The following is a 22,448-nucleotide window of genomic DNA, read 5'->3' on the forward strand; positions in this document are numbered from 1 at the left end:
ACAATATATTTTCTACTAAGAGTACCAGGTCATCAAAGATTCCCGTTTATATTTCCCTGCTACATAGAATTTCATTCGCTTTTTAAAACTAATCATTTTTCGTCTTTTCCATGGAATACCTGTGAAAAATATACCACAAGTAACTGGTGGAAATGAAGCTTTTGAGTAGAGTGCACAAGCATTAAACGGCACTTGCAGATTTCCACAAGAACCCGAGCACTGTGTTCATTTCCGTATTCCTCTTCTCCGGTCTACATTTTGTTGGCCCAGTAAAGGCTTCACCGGGCCCAGACCCTCCCCCACACACCCACCATTGTACTCGTTACATCCAGGGGAAATTATGAATGGTTCTCATGGCCAAATGCCGGCAAAAACGAGGCAGAAAAAGATTTCAACAATTTTTCAAGTGCGAATATCACCTAGGGGTAACGCAGAGCGGTCTTCCTGTTTTAAGAGTCCCAAGTTCTCCAACTAAAATTCTTTAAATAAAAGTACCAGCCTACCCCACTCCTCCTCCTCTGGAAACTACAGGAAGAAATGGTTTCCGTTTAGATACCGACTTGTCCCACTATGACTTCTCTCCTCCGGCCTCCGAGGCTCGGGGACCCCCCCCCCCATCCCCACGCCAAATACCTCCGCCCCTACGCTCCCCTCCCCCACTGGTGGCCAAGCCCGCCCCCGGCCTCATTTATCTCTGAGCCTTTTCTGAATCGCGCAACCAATCGCAAACGCGAAGCCGAGAGCCAACGCGAGCGCAGGCGGAGGAGGTGTCGCCCAGACACCCGCCCAGGACGCCGCGGGCTCCCATCCCCCACCGCCCTGGCTCGGGGCCGCCCCACTTCCCCCGTGCCCGGGCCCTTGAAGGGTGCATAAGGTGGGGCGCGTCTGCCCGCTTCTCTCGCCCCCTCCCATCCCATCCCCTCGCTGTGTTTCCCCCCTTGCCAGCTCTGGAAACGTGCTTGCGGCTTTGCAGAGGTTATACTTCAAATGTCATCAAAGCCACAAGGCGAGTTCGAAATTGCGACTCTTTGGGTTTGTTAATTACCTATTTAAAAAAATCGAATATTTAAAACTCTGGTAACTAGAGCTGAGAAATTGCCTAATTAGCACCTCCACCCGAATCTCATTAAAAAAAAAAAAAAAATCTTCCCTTCCTCCCCTCCCCCTCAGGATCCGCCCCGACCAGATAACCCTTTCTAAACTCTGTTGTGACAATCAGCGCCGCCAGCCGCGCTCCCCTCCGCGCCCCGGCTGAGGCTCCTTTAGCATTTTTTTTTCCCTCTTCCTCCTCCCTTCTCAGGGTCTCTCGCTCAAGCTCGTTTCCCCTCCCCCTCTCTTCCTCCTTTTTCCCCCGAAACCCACTCTAATTCAGGCGCTGGGATTCCTCACGTGAGACGTTGATTTGTAGTTTGAACACGTGGCTCATTCAAAAAGCCGGACACTCGGAGCGGATTTTTTCCGCCTCCTGCGCCTTCCTCCCCCCCCACCCCTTCCCCCTCCCTCCTGCCAGTCACCCTTCTGGGTTTTTTTTTGTTTTTTTTTTTTTTTTTTTTTTAAGGGGAGGCGGCGCTCGCCCTCACGTAGTGTGATATTTTCACAGTCCGCTGGCCGATGCCAAAGGGGTTGGGGAGGAAGAGACAAAAAGTAGTTCTTCTCCCCTCCTCCTCCTCTCCTTTTTTCGCTAATCCCGCCTCCTCCTCAGAGTTAGGAAGACTCGTTGATGCGTTTGGGTTGTAGCAAGGCTTTTTCTTTTCTTTTTTTTTTTTTTTTAATATTCAGAAAAGGAAAAACAAGAACCTTCGGATTTGATTTTTCGCTCGTCGTTCTTGTTCTTGGTTGTAACTGTGTTGGTGTGTTTTAACGGCGAGAAAACGAAGAGAACAAAACCCGCCGGAGCCCTCCATCACTGTGGGTGGTTTTAATTTTTCGTTTTCCTGTGAAATTTTTTTTAAATAACAACCACTCTTCACAATGAACAAACTGTATATCGGAAACCTCAGCGAGAATGCGGTCCCTTCGGACCTGGAAAGTATCTTCAAGGACGCCAAGATCCCGGTGTCGGGACCCTTCCTGGTGAAGACTGGTTACGCGTTCGTGGACTGTCCGGACGAGAGCTGGGCCCTTAAGGCCATCGAGGCGCTTTCAGGTGGGCCCGCCCCAGCCCCGCCGGCGCGCCCGCTCCAGCCCCGCGCAGCCCGCCCGGGCCTGCCAGGGTCGCGCACCCGGAGCTAGGCCCGCGGCTGCCACCGGGACGTCCACACAGGGCCCCAGGCCCAGGCGAGAGCGGGCGGGGAGGTGGGGCGAGGCCCGGGCGCCCACGCGCGTGAGGTCCAGGGTGCTTTCTTGAGCTTGGGCTCCAACCAGGCTCCCCTCCTCCCGGGGCGTTGCGGGCAGACGGCGGACGCGCTGTCCAGAAAGCCCCGGTGCGGGCTCGGACGGGAGCTGGGCTGGGGGAGGCGCGAGCGCCGGACTCTCAGCGCTTGCCCCGCCCGGGCCCAGGCGCGGGCTCCAGTCTCCGGCACGCCGGGCCTTGGGGGCCGAGCGCGGACGCCCGTTTCTTCCTCGCTCCCTCCCTTCCTCCTTCCTTCCTTCCTTCCTCTCTTTGCACGTTATTTACGGTGTTGGTTTCGCAGTTCCCCCGTCTCCCCCCAGACCCCAGGCGCGGGAGAACACAAAGTGGCCTCGACCCTGCTGCAGAGTGAGGCCGCGGGCTGGTGCCTAAACACAGGCGGCCCGGCGCTTCCTCTAGATCCTGCGGGACGCAGGCTGGTGCGACCTAGGTTCCACGCTCAACCTCCCCGCGTCCCACGAGCTAGAGGGGCAGGTGGGCGAGGGCGGCGGGTGGTCGCGGGCAAGGGAGCCCCAGCTGCGGCGCCCTGCCTCGGCCTCTCTCTTCGCCCCGGCCTCGGAGGGTGGCGGGGCATGCTCCGCGCGCGCGGGACCTGGCGTGGCGGGGCTGCGCTCAAGTCCCTCCAGGAGCCTGTGTTTTTTTGCGTGGCGGGCGCCGCGCTGTCCTTCGCGCCTTGTTCATTCTGTGCGGAGGTGTATCTCTGGCGGTGCACTCTGCGCTTACCCTGTTCCTAGAGGGCCTGGGCTTGAAGCCGGAGAAGGGCCCGGCGTCCCTCCCTGAAAAAAGCCAGCGTAGCCGGCTCTTCGGAGTTTGTCTTATGGGAGTGTCCAGGGAGGTGGGTGGAAGGGCCGTCGGTTCTGCGGCTGTCGTGGGGTTGGGTGACCCCCTGAGGTGGGCGGAGGCGGCCTGGGGGTAGAATGTTACCCAGGTGGTGGGCTAGCCAGTCGACCCCCGCCCAACTGTAAGTTGTACACACAGCCCCGAGGGGTCAGCTTTCCACCCGCGCGGGTCCGGGCTTCCCTTCCGGCCTTGAGACGCATCCGTGCCGTGGGGGTCTCTGGTCACTTGTGTCGCCGCTTAGGCTGGGCGGGTCCTTATTGCGGGAAGAGCGGCTAAACCCGGCCAACTGTCTTCCACCTCTTGTCTGTCCGCAGGTAAAGTGGAACTGCACGGGAAATTTATGGAAGTTGAGCACTCAGTCCCAAAAAGACAAAGGTGAGCTTATTTATCATGTTCTCATTAATCCTTTTCTCACTTTTTTATTGGGAGGAACGATTCAACACAGCTGAAAACTTCTTTTTCTCCCATGCTTTTTGGATGGCTTTATTTTATTGCTGGATGGCTCGGCGTTTCTTATTCCTTGCATTTAAGTTTATGGCAGGTGTGTGCGTGCGCGCTGCTAAGGAATAAAGGTCTTGTGTGTGGTTCTTGCCACTGGATTATTACTGGTGAAGAAGTCTCTCAAGCCCTCACAGCTGTATGTTCTTCTAAGGTGCTGCAATAGGAAATCAAAGTCTTGAAGGGTGATTTGGGGACTCTGTGGGAATTAGGAAGTAGTGGGTGACCCTCTTCCACCCCCACTACCCACCTACAAGTACAGGATAGGGGAAAGCTGCTGCAGACACGCGTGGGTGTGGAGTGCCTTTTCTTCTCTGCCCCCAGTTGGCGGCGAGGAGTCAGAGAGGCCTCGGAGGCGGTCTGTGTATCCGAGAAGAGTGAAATTTGCTGATTGGAACACGTGAGTGAATGCCTGGGCTTCTCCTGCCCAGAAGCGCCTTTTCAGTCATTCTAGAGTTACACAGGTTGCTGCATACCAGCCTTTTGTTTCCCGCCCCTTCTCCCCCCCCCCCCCCCCCCCCCCGCACAATATTTTTGCTTAGAAATAACCACCAAGAGAGCGAAGACTAAAGATCTGTACTACTTACGTACTGGGATTGCACTTTTTGGAGAGCATGTGTAGTGTGTCACTTTACAAAACGTTTGGAGACTGTTTTAACCTCTGGAGTATTTTGAAGAAATGGCTTCTTTCTCAAGAGCAGGCCAGATTCTCCCTCTGTCGCTAACTGGAAAGGCGCTGCTCCCTAACTGGTGCTGGGTTTAGCTTGTGCTTTTCTGGGTTTTACAAGGTGAGGTTAGAGTTTCTGCTTTTCTCCTCCCATTCTCCCCGCTTCTAAACCTGGGCTAAGTAATTAGCTGAAAGTTAATCTAAATAAACTAGGACTGCATGTGTCTGGTTGGATATAGGAGAGTGTGTGTGCTGGAGGGCAGGAGAGGTTTGCTGTGCATTTCTCTGGTGCTCTGCAGAGAGAGATGGCTGTATAAAATGTCATCATCTGCTTATTTCTATATTGAGCTCTCTTTCAGGTAAAGCATTTTTACAAACCTTGTTTTTTGTTAGCTGGAATTTTGTGGATTTCTCTTGTTCATGTACTTAATTTTCATTAGGACAGTTGAAAAGACATTTGTTGGATGAGATAGGTTTAGTTCCAGTTGGGAATTTTGGTGGGGTCAAGTTATTTCACATATAGAGGGGTATTCTTTGTTAAAAGTTTCTAAAACAATAGAAAGGTACTGAAAAGTATCTAAATTGATTTCTCTTTAATAGGAATTAGAAAATTGAGGGTAAAGTCCTATCTCCTTAAAAAATTTAAAGACATAGTCTAAATTGTATACCTAAGGAAAAAAAATGTAAGTACATTCTGCAAATTCTAATTGGTTTCATGTTTAGCCTGTGTGTCCTAATTTTCTTCAAATGTTGAATAAAAAAGAGGCAAATGGTTGTGTCGGACTGGCATTTGAGCATTTGAGAGTTTCTAAATTTAAACGTTAAATGTCTGGCATTTTTCAGATACAATTTACGGACCTGCATGTAAATGCAGATTACTTAGCTTTGCTCTCCTGATTTTCTTTTCTAGCCTGGTGTGAATTTCTCCCCATGTGTAGTGAATTAAATTAAAAACATCTGGTAACAGCCTGTTTTATTCTTACAGACTTTTGCCCAACCTAAAAAACGTACTTGTTACTTTATAACGGACAGGGGTTCCTCTTAGGAAAGCATATAAGGTAAAATGCCACCAGTGGCAGCAAGTATTTATATCAACGGATGCTTTTTCGTTTCATTAACAACGTAGATTAAAATTTCAGGCTTTATTTTGGCTTACTTAAAATACTCAGTATTTTTTTAAAAATGTTTTAACATTTGTGAGAGAGGCAGAGGCAGAGAATCCTTAGTAGGCTCCACACTGACAGCAGAGAGCCAGATGCAGGGCTCCAACTCAGGAACTGTGAGACCATGACCTGAGCCAAAGTTGGACGCTTAACTGACTGAGCCACCCAGGCACCCCTAAAATGCTCAGGATTTTAAATAACTATGTTAGTAGCAAGTAGGAATGAGTACATTGGAGACAACTATTTACAGATAGGGGGAACAATCAAGTAAGTCCTTTTCTAGTGTTGAGATGGTGAAAAACAAAAGTAGAGGTTTCTTTTTCTGAGGGAAATTTGCTGGAAATCTGTATTACAGTCTTGTAACTGAACCTTGGAACTGTGATACAGTTTCCCTTATCTGGACTGTTCCCCTGTCTGAATAGGCTTTGGGAGAGGGCTGAGAAGACACCCTGGTGAGTCATGCTTAGCCCCTATAAGGGTCAAGCAGTTGTACTGGTGACCGTTCGTTGAATGCTACAGACCAGTCCTTGCCAAGTGAGCCTGCTGGACTTCTGGGTGGAGTTCTTTGTGCTGAGCAGCCCTTGCATTCCATCCCATCACCATGTGGGCATCTGAGGCAGGCACACCCACATGTGCAGTAGTGACCTTTATACCTGCTGTGCAAGGCATGTTGGGAGCCTGGTGCTGAAGAATGCTTATGGCAGCACTCTGAGATGGATGAATGGGCTTGCAGCAACTAAACAAGGCCCAGGAGGCAATTTGAAGCTTTGACGTGCTGGCCCAACTCTGACTGGGAGCTGAGCTGGGTAAGGAACCTTTCAGGAAGGGGCACTGTTGAGTTTGGTTCTGACCAAGCTTAGCTCCTGATTTACTGAAGTCTCCAGGGAATGTGGAAGGAATGTTGCTTTGCTGCATTCAGATATCCCTCAGTTGTGGAGGATTATAGCACTATTTCACAGAGTTTGAGAGCCCCGTGTCCAGAATGAAGAGAAAATTGCACTGAGTATCTGTGATAGTGTTGTGCTTTCGATTTCTAAAATAAAAGCTCTAGCACATGAATACTTGGCTTCCCTCTGAGGTATAATCCTAAACACTCCCTCCTCCCCGCTCTGCCTTGTTGGATAAGGGTGGGTGTAAAAATTGTGTGGCTTTGAAGACTGTAGCTCTCTTGGATTGGAAGAACCACTGGTATCTTGTGGGACCTCATAGGTGCCCATCTGTGATGTAAATTGAACTGATTTCCTTTTTTATATTGTGGGCTGTTGGGCCTGGGAGAGGGAATAGGAAAGTTTCTGACACTCTTGGAACAGAAAGGATGGTAGTTTTAGTTGGTTTGTGATGACTTTTTTAAGTTATGAAAATTTTTCACATTTTTGGTTTTTTATAGCTTAAACTTATGATTTAGCTGTCAGTATTAAGATTATGTGAAGGCAAAATATATGTGAATAAAGGATAAAAAATAGTAGGATATTATAGTTAATATTTTTTCCAGGAAGGATCCATTAAACCAGACTGGTGTCTCAGCTCACATGTCGGTGTTTTTTGTTTCCTTAAAAAATGAAAATGAAGTGAACAACTTATTTCCATATTACAATCTTGAGGTTAACATGTAAATTAGATAGACATAGTATAAACTTTTTTTAATGATTTATTTTTTTTATTTTTTGGAGACAATACGAGTAGGGGAGGGGAAGAGAGAGAGGGAGACACAGACTCCAAAGTAGGCTCCAGGCTCTGAGCTGTCAGTACAGAGCCTGATGCGGGGGCTCGAACTCCTGAATCGTGAGATCATGACCTGAGCCAAAATCAGACGCTTAACCGACTGTTGAGCCACCCAGGCTCCCCAAAGAGACATAGTAAAAAAAAGTTACTGGAGTTTTAAATGTATCTTACTTTGAATGGCTATTTAAAAGCTAGTGCTGCATTTTAACCACTGGGATGGTGTGCAGTGTGTACATTAGCTAGGGCATATGATCCTGTTGTCTCAGGCCAAGAAAAGTTGCTTTCTAATTTAATTCTTTAAAAGTTTTTATTTTATTTTGAGAGACAGAGCACAAGCAGGGGAAAGGCAGAGAGAGAGAGAGGGAGACAGAATCCCAAGCAGGATCTGCACCATCAGCACAGAGCCCAGTGTGGGGCTCGAACTCATAAACTGTGAGATCATGACCCCAGCCAAAATCAGAGTGCCCCAAAAGCTTGTTCTTTAATGCTGAACATTTGAACGTAGGCATGAACAGTTGTGTTGGTCCTTGCTTATTAGTTTCATACAGGTGAATATTGTGAGTTAGATTTCTCTTACAGAGATGTGGGGTTCTGAATGTTAGGAAACTCTTCATGGCTGGTAAAGAATCATAAGCAGTGTCTTTGGAGTGCTCAGTTTAAGGTCAGTAGTGCATGACTGCTTAAGTGATAGTAGCCAACAAGATTTTTCTTGATTTCATGTTGTTTCCTCAGTACAGCTTGAGGGAGAGTAAAAGATTTCTTACTTTGGCATTATTAGAATTAAAACATATAAGTGAATGTTGATAAGTAGCTTCTGTGTGGCTGTCCACAGTAACAAGGAAGACATTATGGAAACATGACATGTGCCTGGAGCCAGTGGGAATTGAGAATCTTGGCTTCTGTTTCTGGCTTTCCTTTTGATTTATTTGTGTGATCACTTACATTCTCTGTCCATGCCAAATGCCACTATAATAAACTAACGGGGCATAGTTCTGAGGTTTGCTGTTCTGCTTGAAATGAGTTACCAGCTAAGGCTTAAAAATACCTTTTGGAACTAGATATGAGGTTTTCCCTGTAAGGAGCTTGTATTTGCTGTTGTTTGGTAGCTCAGTCACTTTTGCGTGTGTACCCCTTTAGGGCAGTCAGCAAGAGGGAAATAATCTTTGTCATATTTTGAAATCCTTTTGTGAGCCATACCATTGCAGTTAATGTGTTGTTATAGGTCGTGGATTTTGTATTAAAGTGAAGCTGTTGAACCACCTGGATATATATTTGAAGCAACTCTTTGTAATTGTTTTTAACAGTGTTGAGATATAAACTTTCCTAGCGGTGACTAATTTTTGAATTGTAGGATCTATCTATTTTTTATTATATGATTTATGTATCCACCAACTTTGGCAGTTGGTTTAGTCTGGGAGGATGGAGAAAGGCTGTGCTATTCTTAGCCAAGTTTCCTTTATTAACTGTTGCCTCTGATTCAAGCTTCTAGAGTCACAAGACAGGAGGTGGCAGTGTGGTAGCAGTGACCAAGGGATAGGATTGGCGTTTTAGTTAGAACTCTGCCCCATAAATCTGATGTTTAAAAAATTGGCGTGAATCGCCAGGGTTTTGCTTGAAAGCTGGTGGCAAATACTTTTCAGTGCTCTGTTAAAACTGAGGGTGTAATTTATCGCGGTCTGAAACTGCTGTTGGGCAAGTATTGGTAAATAAACACAGTTGTAAACATTAATATAGTATGTGGATTTTCTTGCCCTGAAGGGGAATACATAGTACATAAATTATGCATTGTAGAGAGGTATCTTGAAACCATTTAATTTGATTAGGAGGTAGTTTGAAGTTATTATACATGGATTCTTTGAGAAATCTAATCGAACTAGAAATTTCTTGTAAAGATTTAATTTATACCCAGTGTGGGGCTCCAACTTAAAATCCTGAGATCAAGAGTCACACATTCCACCAACTGAGCCAGTCAGCCCCCCCTCCCCCCAAGTGGATCTCTCTAAGTTAAGAGAGGCTTAAGTCCTTAGGATAGCTGGCATTATCACTTGGTTGTTTAGAAGTTGATTCCACTGCTATCTTGGTGTTTCCAGTTATCTCTTGCTGCATAACAAACTACCCCAAAACTTAGTGACTCAAAACGACTTATTTTTCCTCATGATTCTCTGGGTCTGCTTGGCGATAGTTTCTGTTCCATGTGGTGTCATTTTGGGTCATTTACTGAGCTGGTCTAAAATGTCTAAGGAGGCTTCATTAACATGGCTGGCCTCTTCGTGCTGGTCTACGTGACTTTTCCCCACAAGATACCTGAACGCTTGGTAGTAGCCCTTGGCTGCCAAGTGAGAGTAGAAACTGCTAGGCCTCCTAAAGGCTAGGCCCAGAATTGGCACATTATTCTATCCCATTCTGTCGACCAAAGCAAGTCACAAGGCCAGCACAGATTCAAGGGGGATATGGAAGTAGTCTCCATCTCTTGATGGTAGAGTGGTATGAATGTACAGAGGGGAAGGAATTGATAGTGTGACTGTCTTTGTAGATTGTTTTCCATACATGAGAGGAGGGGAGGAGTAGTGGCTTCAAAGTGGTGGGAACCTAAAATATCTGAAAATTGCATTTAGCACTAGAAATGGGGAACCAGTTTCCATTGTAATATTTTGGCAAGAGATGATGATATTAGCTTTGGAGGTAATGAATAGTGGTCAGTGTGTATTTTGAAAGAAACAGTTATGAGGATTTGCTGATAGATTAGATGAAAGCTTTGAGAAAAGTAAAGCATGATAAGATTTTTTGGTCAGGGTGCCTGGGTGGCTCAGTTGATTAAGCATCCAACTCTTGGTTTTGGCTCAGGTTGTGATCTCACTATTGATTAGTGAGTTTGAGTCCTGCGTCAAGCTATTTGCTGTCAGTGCAGAGCCTGCTTGGGATTCTTTTTCTCTGACTCTCTGCCTCTCCCAGCTTGTGCGCTCTCTCTCTCTCTCTCGAAATAAATAAACTTAAAAAATCTCTCAATAAAAACCTTTTTTTTTTTTTTTTCCGCGGGGGTGGGGAGGTCAGAAAAGCTAGATGGAGAGTGGTGTCATTTACCACAATGGAGAGTATTGGGGAAGGAGCAAATTCTTGGGTAGAAATCAAGAGCTTCATTTTTGGCATATTATGTCTCTAATGCTGGTTAGAAATTTAAGTGAAGAAGTCAAGTAGGTAGTTGAATATATCAATCGAGCGTAGGAATTGGAGGTGAAAATTAGAGGTGTTATTAGCTTGTGATATTTAATATCCTAGAATTGGACAAGATTACTAAGGGACTGAGTATGGGGCTTTAGGAGGGAGGAGAGACCAGCAAAGGAGAATGAGGGAGGCCAGTAAGGTAGAGGAAAGCAAGCAGAGTGAACTGCTTCTGGGAGGGAGATTCTTGGAGAAGGCCTGTGGATAGGAAGGTGTAATCAACACTGTGGAATATCAGTGAGAGTTTGTGATTTGGATGGATGAATGTGAATGGGATTGGTATTAAGTCTCCGTCTTCTCGTTGGGCAGTAGGTAGATGGAGAGTGATTTACAAATTTTGGAGCAACCTGGACTGTAGCCTTTCTTTCAGAAGTCATTATCTTAATTTTTTAACTTTCCAGAAACGACTCTGATCATGTTATATTTATAACTTGCTAGAGATGGAAGAGTCCTAAGTTTAGTAGATCCTCTTGCCCGTGGACAGGACTTGTTTGTTTGAGTTGACCTACTCTCTGGCATCTGTTTCAACAGTTGTGGTGACTGAGCTCACTTTCTAGATAACCCATTCTACTTTTTATTAATATGCATTTGGAAAATTCTGTGAAGCTGGCTTAGGTTCCAAGGCAGTGTAGACCAAGTCCAGTGTTTCTCTGTGGTTTTCTAAAGACTTGATTTGAGGAGGTTAACTAATTGGAATTAAAATAAAAACTTAAAAAACAAAAACAAAAAGACTTGATTTGACAAGCAGGGTTGAAGCTATTGGCCAAAACATTTATGGATATCATGGGCTGAGTTTAAAATACTTGAATCATTTTGTTATTTTAGGATGCTGAATAAGTAAAGCATTCCTTCCATTTTATTCATACAATTTTAGCTATAAGAAATACAAGAAACCTTTTGTATAAAGTACCCTAAATTGCCTCATTTTCGCTTATTTAAAAACCCGGTCCTTAGTAAAGCGGCTTTCTCCTCAAATTGTGAATCCTGGTTTTGGCCACAGAAGTCACCAAAACCAGGTGATGTGTTAGATCAGTTGATTGGAGACAGATGACTTGATCTGATTAACTTTTTAAAATGTGTATTTATTTTTGAGAGAGGGAGGGGTGGGAGGGGCAGAGAGAGAGGGAGACATAGAATCCCAACCTGGTTCTGCACTTGTCAGTGCAGAGCCTGATACAGGGCTTGAATCCATGAACCGTGAGATTATGGTCTTAGCCGAACAAAATAAAGAGTCGGACTCTCAACTGACTGAGCCACCCAGGCACCCCTGATTAATGCTTTTTAAGACTTGGTTTATGCAAGTCGTTTGATCAGTAAAGTACTACTTTCAGAATGTGTCCAATACCTTCTATTTTAAGAAAGGAAAACCAATGAAAATGAGATAGCACAATAGATTTTTTAGTGGTATTAGTTATTCTACCAAAGGATTCTCCATAAAGATTTGAGAGAAGTGACTTGCCCAGGGCACTGCAGGTAATTAGTGGAACCCATTTTCCACATCCTTTGACTCTGCCCTGCCTTCATTCCTCTCATTTAAGTTGTCAAATCCTCAAAGTGGCTTACACAGCAACTTGCTCATGTTTGCAGTGGCATGTTGGAGCAGAGATGTCCTGTTTTCTTACTTTCTCTGAAGAAAAAAGAAATCTTGTTTGGCTTCTTTGAAGGGTTGATTTATTGTCTTCCTGTAGGAAAAAGACAAGTATAGGTATTCTGGAATCTGGGGCTTACTATAGAGTAAAAACATCTGGGTGTCTTGTTTCAAGATGGAAAGAGGAACTGCTTCTTCCTTGAAGGTATTTTTTTTTTAAATTTTTTTTAGCAGCTTCATCTTGATATAAATGAACTGCAGAGAAGTTGGAGGAGGGCCCAGTGAGGTATGAGAGTAGAACAGACGGCATGAGGAGGTAGATGCCATGGCTTTGTTGCAGCCATGTGATCGTGACTCCTGGGGTATGTTTTAGATTGCAAAAGAGGTAGACGTGTCCGGAATGGTGTCCATGGTGCCTCGTTGTTCCAGCTCTTCACCAAGTTTAGTAGGATCCTGGCTTGCAGAAGGAAGTTGTTTAAACTTGGGATATTGTTAAGAATTAGGAGACTGGGGGGAGGAATTGTGCTGGAACTTTCTGATTAGGAGCCTTGATGCTTTTACCATGTGCCCTTGGTGAACTGAAGGGCATCGCCAGAAGAATGTGGGACATGAGGTCTAAGATCTGGGTTTGAATCCCAACTCCATGTTCTAAATGCATGATGTTGAGGGGTGCTTGGGTGGCTCAGTTGATTAAACTTCAGCTCGGCCAGCTTCAGCTCAGGTCATGATCTTGTGGTTTGTGGGTTTGAGCCCTGCATTGGGCTCTGTGCTGACAGCTCAGAGCCTGGAACCTGTTTCAGATGCCATGTCTCCCCCTCTCTGTCCCTCCCCAGCTCACACTCTTTCTCTCAGAAATAAATAAACGTTAAAAAAAAAAAAAAGTTTAAATGCATGTTGATGATTAAGGACGAGGAAATTGAAGCTTGGGGAGGTTAGAATAATAGTAAAGGATGCCTGATAAGATCTTGGGGACAATGTTTAAAGCATCAATGTACATTATCATTCAGTAGTAACCTCAGTGGTTGATGTTGTATTTTTCCACTTGAGATTCAAATACGAATGCTGGATGTAGATTATAATTAGTGATAACAGAAATAAGAAAAACTTTTGTTCTGATTTTGAATGTGGATTCATGTAAGTAGAAATGTAAGTAGAAATCTGTGAGTCGTGTGTTATTGGGGTTTTTTTTTTGCAAATGGAGGAGCATTTTATTTTTTTACGACTTAGTTTTATTTATTTATTTTTAAATTTACATCCAAATTAGTTAGCATTTAGTGCAACAATGATTTCAGGAGTAGATTCCTTAGTACCCCTTACCCATTTAGCCCATCCCCCCTCCCACAACCCCTCTAGTAACCCTCAGTTCTCCATATTTATGAGTCTCTTCTGTTTTGTCCCCCTCCCTATTTTTATATTATTTTTGTTTCTCTTCCCTTATGTTCATCTGTTTTGTCTTTTAAAGTCCTCATATGAGTGAAGTCATATGATTGTCTTCCTCTGACTCATTTCACTTAGCATAATACCCTCCAGTTCCATCCACGTAGTTGCAAATGGCAAGATTTCATTCTTTTTGCTTGCCGAGTAATACTTCATTGTGTATATATATATATACATATATATATGTATATATATATATACACACACCACATCTTTATCCATTCATCCATCGATGGACATTTGGGCTCTTTCCATACTTTGGCTGTTGTCGATAGTGCTGCTATAAACATTCGGGTGCATGTGCCCCTTCTAAACAGCATCCCTGTGTCCCTTGGATAAATACCTAGTAGTGCAGTTGCTGGGTCGTAGGATAGTTCTGTTTTTAGTTTTTTGAGGAACCTACATTCTGTTTTCCAGAGTGGCTGCACCAGCTTGCGTTCCTACCAACAATGCAAAAGATGCTCTTTCTCCACATCCTTGCCAACATCTGTTGTTGCCTGAGCCATTCTGACAGGTGTAGGGTGGTATCTCGTTGTGGTTTTGATTTGTATTTCCCTGATGAGGAGTGATGATCGTTTTTTCATGTGTCAGTTGGCCATCTGGATGTCTTTCTTGGAGAAGTGTCTATTCATGTCTTTTGCCCATTTCTTCACTGGATTATTTGTTTTTTGGGTGTTGAGTTTGATAAGTTCTTTATAGATTTTGGATACTAACCCTTTATGCGATATGTCGTTTGCAAATATCTTCTCCCATTCTGTCGGTTTCCTTTTAGTTTTGCTGATTGTTTCCTTCGCTGTGCAGAAGCTTTTTATTTTGATGGGGTCCCAGTAGTTCATTTTTGCTTTTGTTTCCCTTGCCTTCAGAGACGTGTTGAGTAAGGGGTTGCTGTAGCCAAGATCAAAGAAGTTTTTGCCTGCTTTCTACTCGAGGATTTTGATGGCTTCCTGTCTTACATTTAGGTCTTTCATCCATTTTGAGTTTATTTTTGTGTATGGTGTAAAAAGTGGTCCAGGTTCATTCTTCTGAATGTCGCTGTCCAGATTTCCCAGCACTGCTTGCTGAAGAGACTGTCTTTATTCCATTGGATATTCTTTCCTGCCTTGTCGAAGATTAGTTGGCTATATGTTTGTGGGTCCATTTCTGGGTTCTCTATTCTGTTCCATTGATCTGAGTGTCTGTTCTTGTGCCAGTACCATACTGTCTTGATGATTACAGCTTTGTAGTATAGCTTGAAGTCCAGGATTGTGATGCCTCCTGCTTTGGCTTTTTTTCTCACGATTGCTTTGGCTATTTGGGGTCTTTTCTGGTTCCATAAAAATTTTAGGATTATTTGTTCTAGCTCTGTGAAGAATGCTGGTGTTCTTTTGACAGGGATTGCATTGAGTATGTAGATTGCCTTGGGTAATACTGACATTTTAACAATATTCTTCCTATCCAGGAGCATGGAATCTTTTTCCATTTTTTTGAATCTTCAGTTCTTTCATAAGCCTTCTATAGTTTTCAGCGTATAGATTTTTCACCTCTTTGGTTAGATTTCTTCCTAGGTATTTTATGGTTTTTGGTGATGTATGACCTTTTTAAAAAAAAAATCACGGTGTAACCTAGACACAATATTAACAGCTTGAATTTTTACATGTGTATACATTCAAATTAATTCAGAACACATGAAATAAAATGTGAAAAGACTTGTTTTTCAATCCTCTCCATCTCCATGTATTTCCCAGGTCTTCCAGCTGGCAATTTGGTTTATTATTTTACAGAAATTCTTCTATGTATGTGTTGATAAACATTTTTTAAAGTTTATTTATGTATTTGAGTGAGACAGAGAGCAAGTCAGGGAGGGGCAGAGAGAAACTCCCAAGCAAGCTCCGGGTGGCCAGCTAGCACAGAGCCCAATGTTTGTAAAAATTAAGGTAAAAGTTATGAGGATTAAGTTGTGACAGCTTGTAGCTTGAACACCTAGGGTTTATGTTCTCCTAGACTTAGAACCATAGCATTTTGAAGTTTGGGTTTTACCTCAGAGACTAATAATCTGTGAGAACTTGACTAAGACCTATTTTGAGGAAAATTTTGATTAAAAATTAGTTTCCAAAACCAAGTGCTACTCATCTTGCCACACTAGCTGGGCAGATGATGATTGGAGAGCTTGATGAAAAGAACCTATGATGATGGGGCACCTGGGTGGCTCAGTGGGTTAAGTGTCCCACTCTTTTTTTTTTTTGTCCCATTCAAGTTTTTTTTTTTTTTTAACGTTTATTTATTTTTGAGACAGAGAGAGACAGAGCATGAACGGGGGAGGGGCAGAGAGAGAGAGGGAGAAGTGTCACACTCTTGATTTCAGCTCAGGTCTTGATCCCAGGGTCCTGGTATTTAGCCCTGTGTCTGGCTCCACACTGAGTGTGGAGCCTGCTTAAGATTCATATTCCCTCTCCCCCTCTCCCCCTCTCCCCCTCTCCCCCTCTCCCCCTCTCCCCCTCTCCCCCTCTCCCCCTCTCCCCCTCTCCCCCTCTCCCCCTCTCCCCTTCTCCCCTCCTCTCTTCCCCACCTCTGTCTAAACAAAACAGAAAACAGACCATAAACACTTGTGATGGCTTTCAGCTATGGAATAAGTCATGGGATGAGGATGAAAGGTACAACACAGAGAATGTAGTCCATGGTGCTCTGATAGCCTTGTATGGTGAGCGATGATGGCTGTGCTTGTGAGCAGAGCATAATGTATAGACTAGTTGAATTACTTTGTTGTACACCTGAAGCTAATGTAACATTGTGCGTCAAATATAATGAATTAGCAAATAGAGAACCTGTGATGGTAAAGCTGTTCAAGAAATGATTGTGTTCTCCCCTGTGATTCCCAAATGTCTGTTTTAAAAACAGTCAGGGGCTCCTGGGTGGCTCAGTCGGTTAAGCGTCCGACTTCAGCTCAGGTCATGATCTCACGGTTGGTGGGTTCGAATCCCACGTTGGGCTCTGTGCTGACAGCTCAGAGCCTGGGGCCTCCTTCGGATTCTGAATCTCCCTCTCTACCCCTCCCCCGCTTGTGCTCTGTCTCTTTCTCTCAAAAATAAATAAACATTAGGAAAAAATTAAAAACAGTTGCTTTTGCAAAAATACAGAGGCTCTTGTGTTGATATTTTTTTTTTGAGATAAGTGTGGTTTAGAATTTAAATTTTAATGTAATTTTAGTATTTTTGGGTGCTAGAATACCTTTCTTTTATGTTTATTTTGAGAGAGAGTATGCATGAGAGTGTGAGCGTGTGAGTGGGGGAAGCGCAGAGGGAGAGGGAGGGAATCCCAAGCAGGATCCCTGCTGTCAATGAGAAGCCCATTGGGGGCTCCATCTCAGGAACTGTGAGATCATGACCTGAGCTCAAATCAAGAGTCCGATGTGCAACCGACTCAGCCACCCAGGTGCCCCTAGTTGACCTATTTCTGCATTTTTCTTTTGAGATTCAGAAATGAGTTTATTTCCCGTGGCTTCTACAAATGGTTTTTTTTTTTTTTTTTGAAGATTTATTTATTTTTGAGAGAGAAAGAGTGCAAGAGGGGAAGGGGCAGAGAGGGGTGGGGGACAGAAGATCTGAAGCTGGCTCTGTGCTGGCATCACATCAGCAAGCTTGATGTGGGGCTCTAACTCACAAACTGTGAGATCATGACCTGAGCCAAAGTCAAGATGCTCAACTGACTGAGCCACCCAGGTGCCGCAGCTTCTGCAAATTTTTAGTTTAACAAGCATAGATTGAGCACTTGGGCTCGTGGTTAGTGCAGTGCTGGGTTTCAGGGGCTAGAAAGAAGAGTAAGATACTTGTTCTGAAGAAAAAAGTACATGGAACATAGTAGCTTTTGCTTTGTTGTTTCAATGCCTGGGTGATATTTTTGTCTTGGACACCAGCAGTGATTCACTATGGCAGAGGGTGGATGAATACCTCTGCAGGTAAAGAGAAGGTGTAAATATGTCACGGGGTATATATGGTATACCCCAGAATTATGGGGGGTATTAGGCTTAGCTGGGTATTGGTACAGCCAGCCAGAGACAGGTTCAGGGAGAGACGTTAAGGTAGACAGAGGCTAACTGTGTCCAGTGGAGATGGAAAAGGCAGGAGGGACAGCAGGAGCCAAGGCATGTAAGTGTGAAATATCTTGGTTTGTGTAGGGGAACTACAAGCTGTTTGGGATTAGAGAAGCTCAAGTGTGAGGCAGCGTAGTGATGGAGACTGAGCCTACAGGAGTGCTGAGAGCAGTCTGTGTGCTCGAGGAGCGACCATTATTTAATTTTTGATGTGTTTAACTTTAGGGGCTCAGTTGGTTATTTGGGATCATTATGCAAGACTTGATGCCTAGGTTAATGTTAGGTTCTGCTCACCGGAGATCATCTAGAAATGCTTTTACCTCTGAAGTGCTTTGTGAGAACAACTGCCCCAGCACATTCCATGGGATTTAGGGCTGTTTTTAGCCTTCTGATGGGGTAATTAGGGTAAATCATGATAGGACTAGGAACCCTTAGTAAGGCTGTCTGAGCCAGTGTTGTTGTTATTACCTTTTTTAGGTTATGTATGACAAGATAGTCCTGAGTAGCAATGATTAAAGCACCTGGTATTTGATTTTTATTAAGGCATCAAATGATAGAATGAACCATTGGAGAAAAATGAGACCTTTCTGTGTGCACATACTGTTAAGCAAAATGAGGGGCCGCAGTAAAGCACAACAGTGGGGAGGGCCAGTGACATCTTGCTTGGAATCACCAAGACCTCAGTTGGAATCCTTGCTCAGCTCTGTGATCCTGGGCAAACTGATTAAACTTTCCGAGCCTCTCAGTTTATCTATAAATAGGGGCAGTAAAACCTATTGCACAAGGTTGTTGGGAATTAACTGATGTTTGTAAAGGATTCCTTGGAGTATCTGACACCTAAGTGGTATTGTCTCATATTAATAAGCTTGTATGTTTACATATGGCAATTGAAAATAAAAGGTAATTATTCTCGCATAATCCCATGATTAATGTCTCATACGCACATAGAAAGGTTTCACGTTTCTTTGTAGAATGAGTTGTGTGTTGTGAATAAGACTTTGTACTTTATATCTAGATGTATAGGTTTTAGGATCCCTAAAGATCTGTATCTAGTTGTGAACTTATCTTGAGATACTGTTTAAAAACAGAAATAGCTAGGAGATAAAGAACTATTTTCAAAGAGGGAGAAAACATAGTACAAAAAATGTATAAAAAATAAAGTACACAAAAGTGGCAGTTCAGATGGAGATATCTAAAAAGACGCTTAATCTTGGCAATTAATAGGCAGAACTTGCCTATTAAAATGGTCACTTCCTTGTCAGTTTGGGAAGAAAACAAGGTTGATAATGCCTGGTGTTGGCAAGAGTGTGGAGGAATGCTAGAGAGTAAATTGGCAGAGACTTCTTGGTTTGTTATTCAGCAGTATCTGTTAGTAGAACTTAAAATGGGAATACCTCTCAACCAAATTTCATGGAAAACAACCCAGTTCTCATGGTTTTCTGCAATTTGTAAGCATAGTTTTCAGTAATATTGTAAAAGATCTCCAAATCACAGGTCTTGGTGAAAAAATCTCTGGGTAGGAGTCCAGACTACTTGCAGATAAATGTTTTGGTTTTATTATATCACTCATTACATTTTAATAGGTATTATATACAGATAATCTGGATCTTTTAACATTGCCTACTTTTCAAGCAGAGAGGATCTCTAGCCTTAATTTGACTGGGACATTTAACAGTTAACCATTTCTGAGGTTTAGAAGGTAGATTTTTTTTTGTTAGAGTTTATTTTGAGAGTGCTTGCTTCGGCAGCACATATACTAGAGTTTATTTTGAGAGAGCGAGAAAATGATTGGGAGGAGGGGCAGAGAGAAAGGAGGGGAGGGTGCAGAGGATCCAAAGCCGGGCTCTTTGCTGACAGCAGAGAGCCTGATGAGGGGCTTGAACTCAAAAACCTGTGAAATCATGACCTGAGTTGAGATCAATAGTCAGATGCTTAACCATCTGAGCTACCCAGGTGCCCCTTGTTTTTTTGTTTTTGTTTTTGTTTTTGTTTTTTTTTTTTTAGAGCTCTACACCAGACATGGGGCTTGAACTCATGACCCCAAGATCAAGATTGAATGCTCCACTGACTGAGCTCACCAGGCACCCCAGTTTTGCAGTACTTAATGGAAAATTGGAAGTAACTTAAATGTCCATCCAAAGACAATGTACTGTTGTCTTTTATTTTTTTAATTAGTTTTTGAGAGAGAGAGCACACACAAGCAGGGGAGGGGCAGAGAGAGAGAGAGAGGAGACACAGAATTTGAAGCAGGCTCTAGGCTCTGAGCTGTTAACACAGAGCCTGACATGGGGCTCAAACCCACGAACCGTGAGATCATGACCTGAGCTGAAGTCGGATGCTCAACTGACTGAGCCACCCAGGTGCCCTGAAAACGTACATATTCTAACAAACTATACTGTGGCACATGTTGTAGCAGTTACAAAGAATGATGAAGATTTATATGAGATGACTCTGGAAGAAGAAATTGAAAAGTCAGTTATGGGATAACTCGTAAAATACAAGTATTTGATGGGACGTCTGGGTGGCTCAGTTGGTTAAACGTCTGACTTCAGTTCAGGTCATAAACTCACCGTTCATGAGTTCGAGCCCCTCATCAGGCTCTGTACTGACAGCTCAGAGCCTGGAGCCTGCTTCAGATTCTGTGTCTCCCTCTCTCTCTGCCCCTGCCCTGCTTATGCTTGCTCTCTCTCTCTCTCTCTCTCTCTCTCTCTGTCTCTCTGTCTCTCTGTCTCTCTCTCTCTCCTCTCTCAAAAATAAACATAAAATTTTTTTTTAAAAACAGGTTTTTGGAAACAAACCTTTGATATACACATGGTGTAAAAACATAGAATGAGGTCTGGAAGATTGCCCACCATAAAGAGTGGTTATCTCCTCAAAAGGAAACTAATCGCTGAGGGGAGAGGCTAATGGTGGACCCTTGGTTTTATACCCTGTTCTAATGCTTGTCAGGTTTTTCGTTTTGACCCTTTAAGACTTAAAAACTCAGAACCCCCAAAGAGCTCTTGTTTGTTTTTTTTATTGATCTATATATAATTCATTAGCAATAAACCGAATAATGTTTAAAATTACTATTTTTAAATGAATAACTAATAAACCCATTATATATTAACACACAAATTTTGTTTAAAAAAACTTCTAAAACCAGAATAAAAATGAGGAAAATGGAATTAGTTGCAATTTCTGCAAATTTCTTTAGTGTTTGGCCTAATAGCTGGGTACTCGATTACTTCATGGAATTTACACAGATGTGTAGTTAGAAAAGGAAAGGAATATTTTTAATCATCTCTTTAGAGAGGCGCTTGGGTGGCTCTGTCAGTTAAGCATCCGACTTTGGCTCTGGTCATGATCTCCTGGTTCATGAGTTTGAGCCCCATGTAGGGCTCTGCGCTGACAGCTGGGAGCCTGGAGCTTTCTTAAGATTCTGTGTCTCCCTCTCTGCTCCTTACTCACTTTCACTCTCTCTTAAAAATAAACACTAAAAAAAAAAAAATCATCTTTTTAGATAATTGTGGATATTTTTTGTTCCTACACCAAAACTCAAGTGGTAGTTTATTTTTTTTAACTAAAAAAATTTTTTTTTGACATTTTAAATTTATTTTTGAGAGACAGAGTGAGCAGGGGAGGGGCATAGAGAAAGGGAGACACAGAATCCAAAGCAGGCTCCAGGCTCCGAGCTGTCAGCACAGAGCCCGACGCAGGACTTGAACCCACAAACTGTGAGAACATGACCTGAGCCGAAGTCAGATGCTTAACTGACAGAGCCACCAAGGTGCCCCTGTGAAAGTTTATTTAAAAAAAATAAAAAATAAAAAAAAAAACCCTCACTGACATGATTTCACATTAATGTGATAACCCACATTTCAGCTAGCCTTTAGAAAACTACCATTTGTTGGGGCACCTGGGTGGCTCAGTTGGTTAAGCATCCAGTTCTTGGTTTTATCTCAGGTCATGATCTCAGTGTGTAGGTTCGAGCCCCACCTCGGACTCTATACTGACAGCAGGGAGCCTGCTTGGGATTCTCTCTTTCCCTCTCTCTCTGCCCCTATCCTGCTCACTCTACCTCTTTCTCTCAAAAAAAAAAAAAAAAACATGTATACATATAAAAAAAGAAACTTGGGTTGTATTTTGCAGCTAGTGCCTGTGAATGCAGGGACGACTACAGTTTAGTGCCACTGCTTTGGTTCATGCTAGGGTGCCAGTAGTTTACCCAGCATTGTTTTTGTCCCATTTGCTTCAGCACAGATGTCAACATAGTGAAAAAGACAAATAACATCTTAGTGTAATAAAAATCATTTTGACTTCTTGACCTCTTGAAAGTGTCTCAGGGAACCCTCAGGGAACCCTCAGGGACTCCCAAAAGGGGTCCACATATCGTACGTTGAGAATGGCTGCTGTACACTAATGTGATGTTTGAAATTATTTGGATTAGGTTCTCCTGTGAATATGTATTTATATCATAACACAACAGATGGCAGGAACAAGTGAGGACTTTGTGCAACTCCATGGCACGTGAGCCTCGATAGGGAGTCTTCACAAGTCAGTTTGTGACAAACAGGTGTGGGAAGAGCAAAAAAACAAAAGGAACTAAGCACAAAGGAAAAATCCAGGTGCACGAAGGATAGAATATTTAGTGTAAATAGGGAGCACTTCACAGAAATGCATATGAGCAAAATGAAGTGTGTTTGGACATTTAGGGACCCTCTGTCATGGTTTAAGTTGTTTAAGCCAAAGTGAACCCCACATGTTGGCTACACGGCTTATCTCAGGAAATGAATAATTTCAGTACCTTAGTTATTCCTAAAACATTGAAATAGAATTGTTAGAATATCAGGGCATCATCACAGTTTCCCAGTTTCTTCTGACAGTTGGGGTGTTTTGAAGCTAGAAGCTTGTGGTGA

At 43.5% G+C, this 22,448-nt stretch overlaps 1 protein-coding gene across 3 annotated transcripts in view; it reads left to right on the forward strand.

The window, feature by feature from the left end:
• The first annotated feature begins 1,605 nt into the window (after positions 1-1,605).
• IGF2BP3 (insulin like growth factor 2 mRNA binding protein 3) overlaps positions 1,606-22,448 on the forward strand; it is a 153,382-nt gene continuing 132,539 nt past the window's right edge. Inside the window, exons 1-2 of one of the 3 annotated variants that reach the window (XM_086694355.1) lie at positions 1,606-2,146; positions 3,505-3,565. In XM_086694355.1, coding sequence (XP_086550481.1) covers positions 1,972-2,146; positions 3,505-3,565 — 236 coding nt within the window. In that variant the 5' untranslated portion in view covers positions 1,606-1,971. The remainder of the gene's footprint in view (positions 2,147-3,504; positions 3,566-22,448) is intronic. The other 2 variants (XM_086694346.1, XM_086694362.1) reach the window with 2 other exon arrangements.

Source organism: Puma concolor, chromosome A2 (assembly GCF_028749965.1).
Source record: "Puma concolor isolate L17-30 chromosome A2, mPumCon1.1.hap2, whole genome shotgun sequence".
Lineage (NCBI taxonomy): Eukaryota > Metazoa > Chordata > Mammalia > Carnivora > Felidae > Puma > Puma concolor.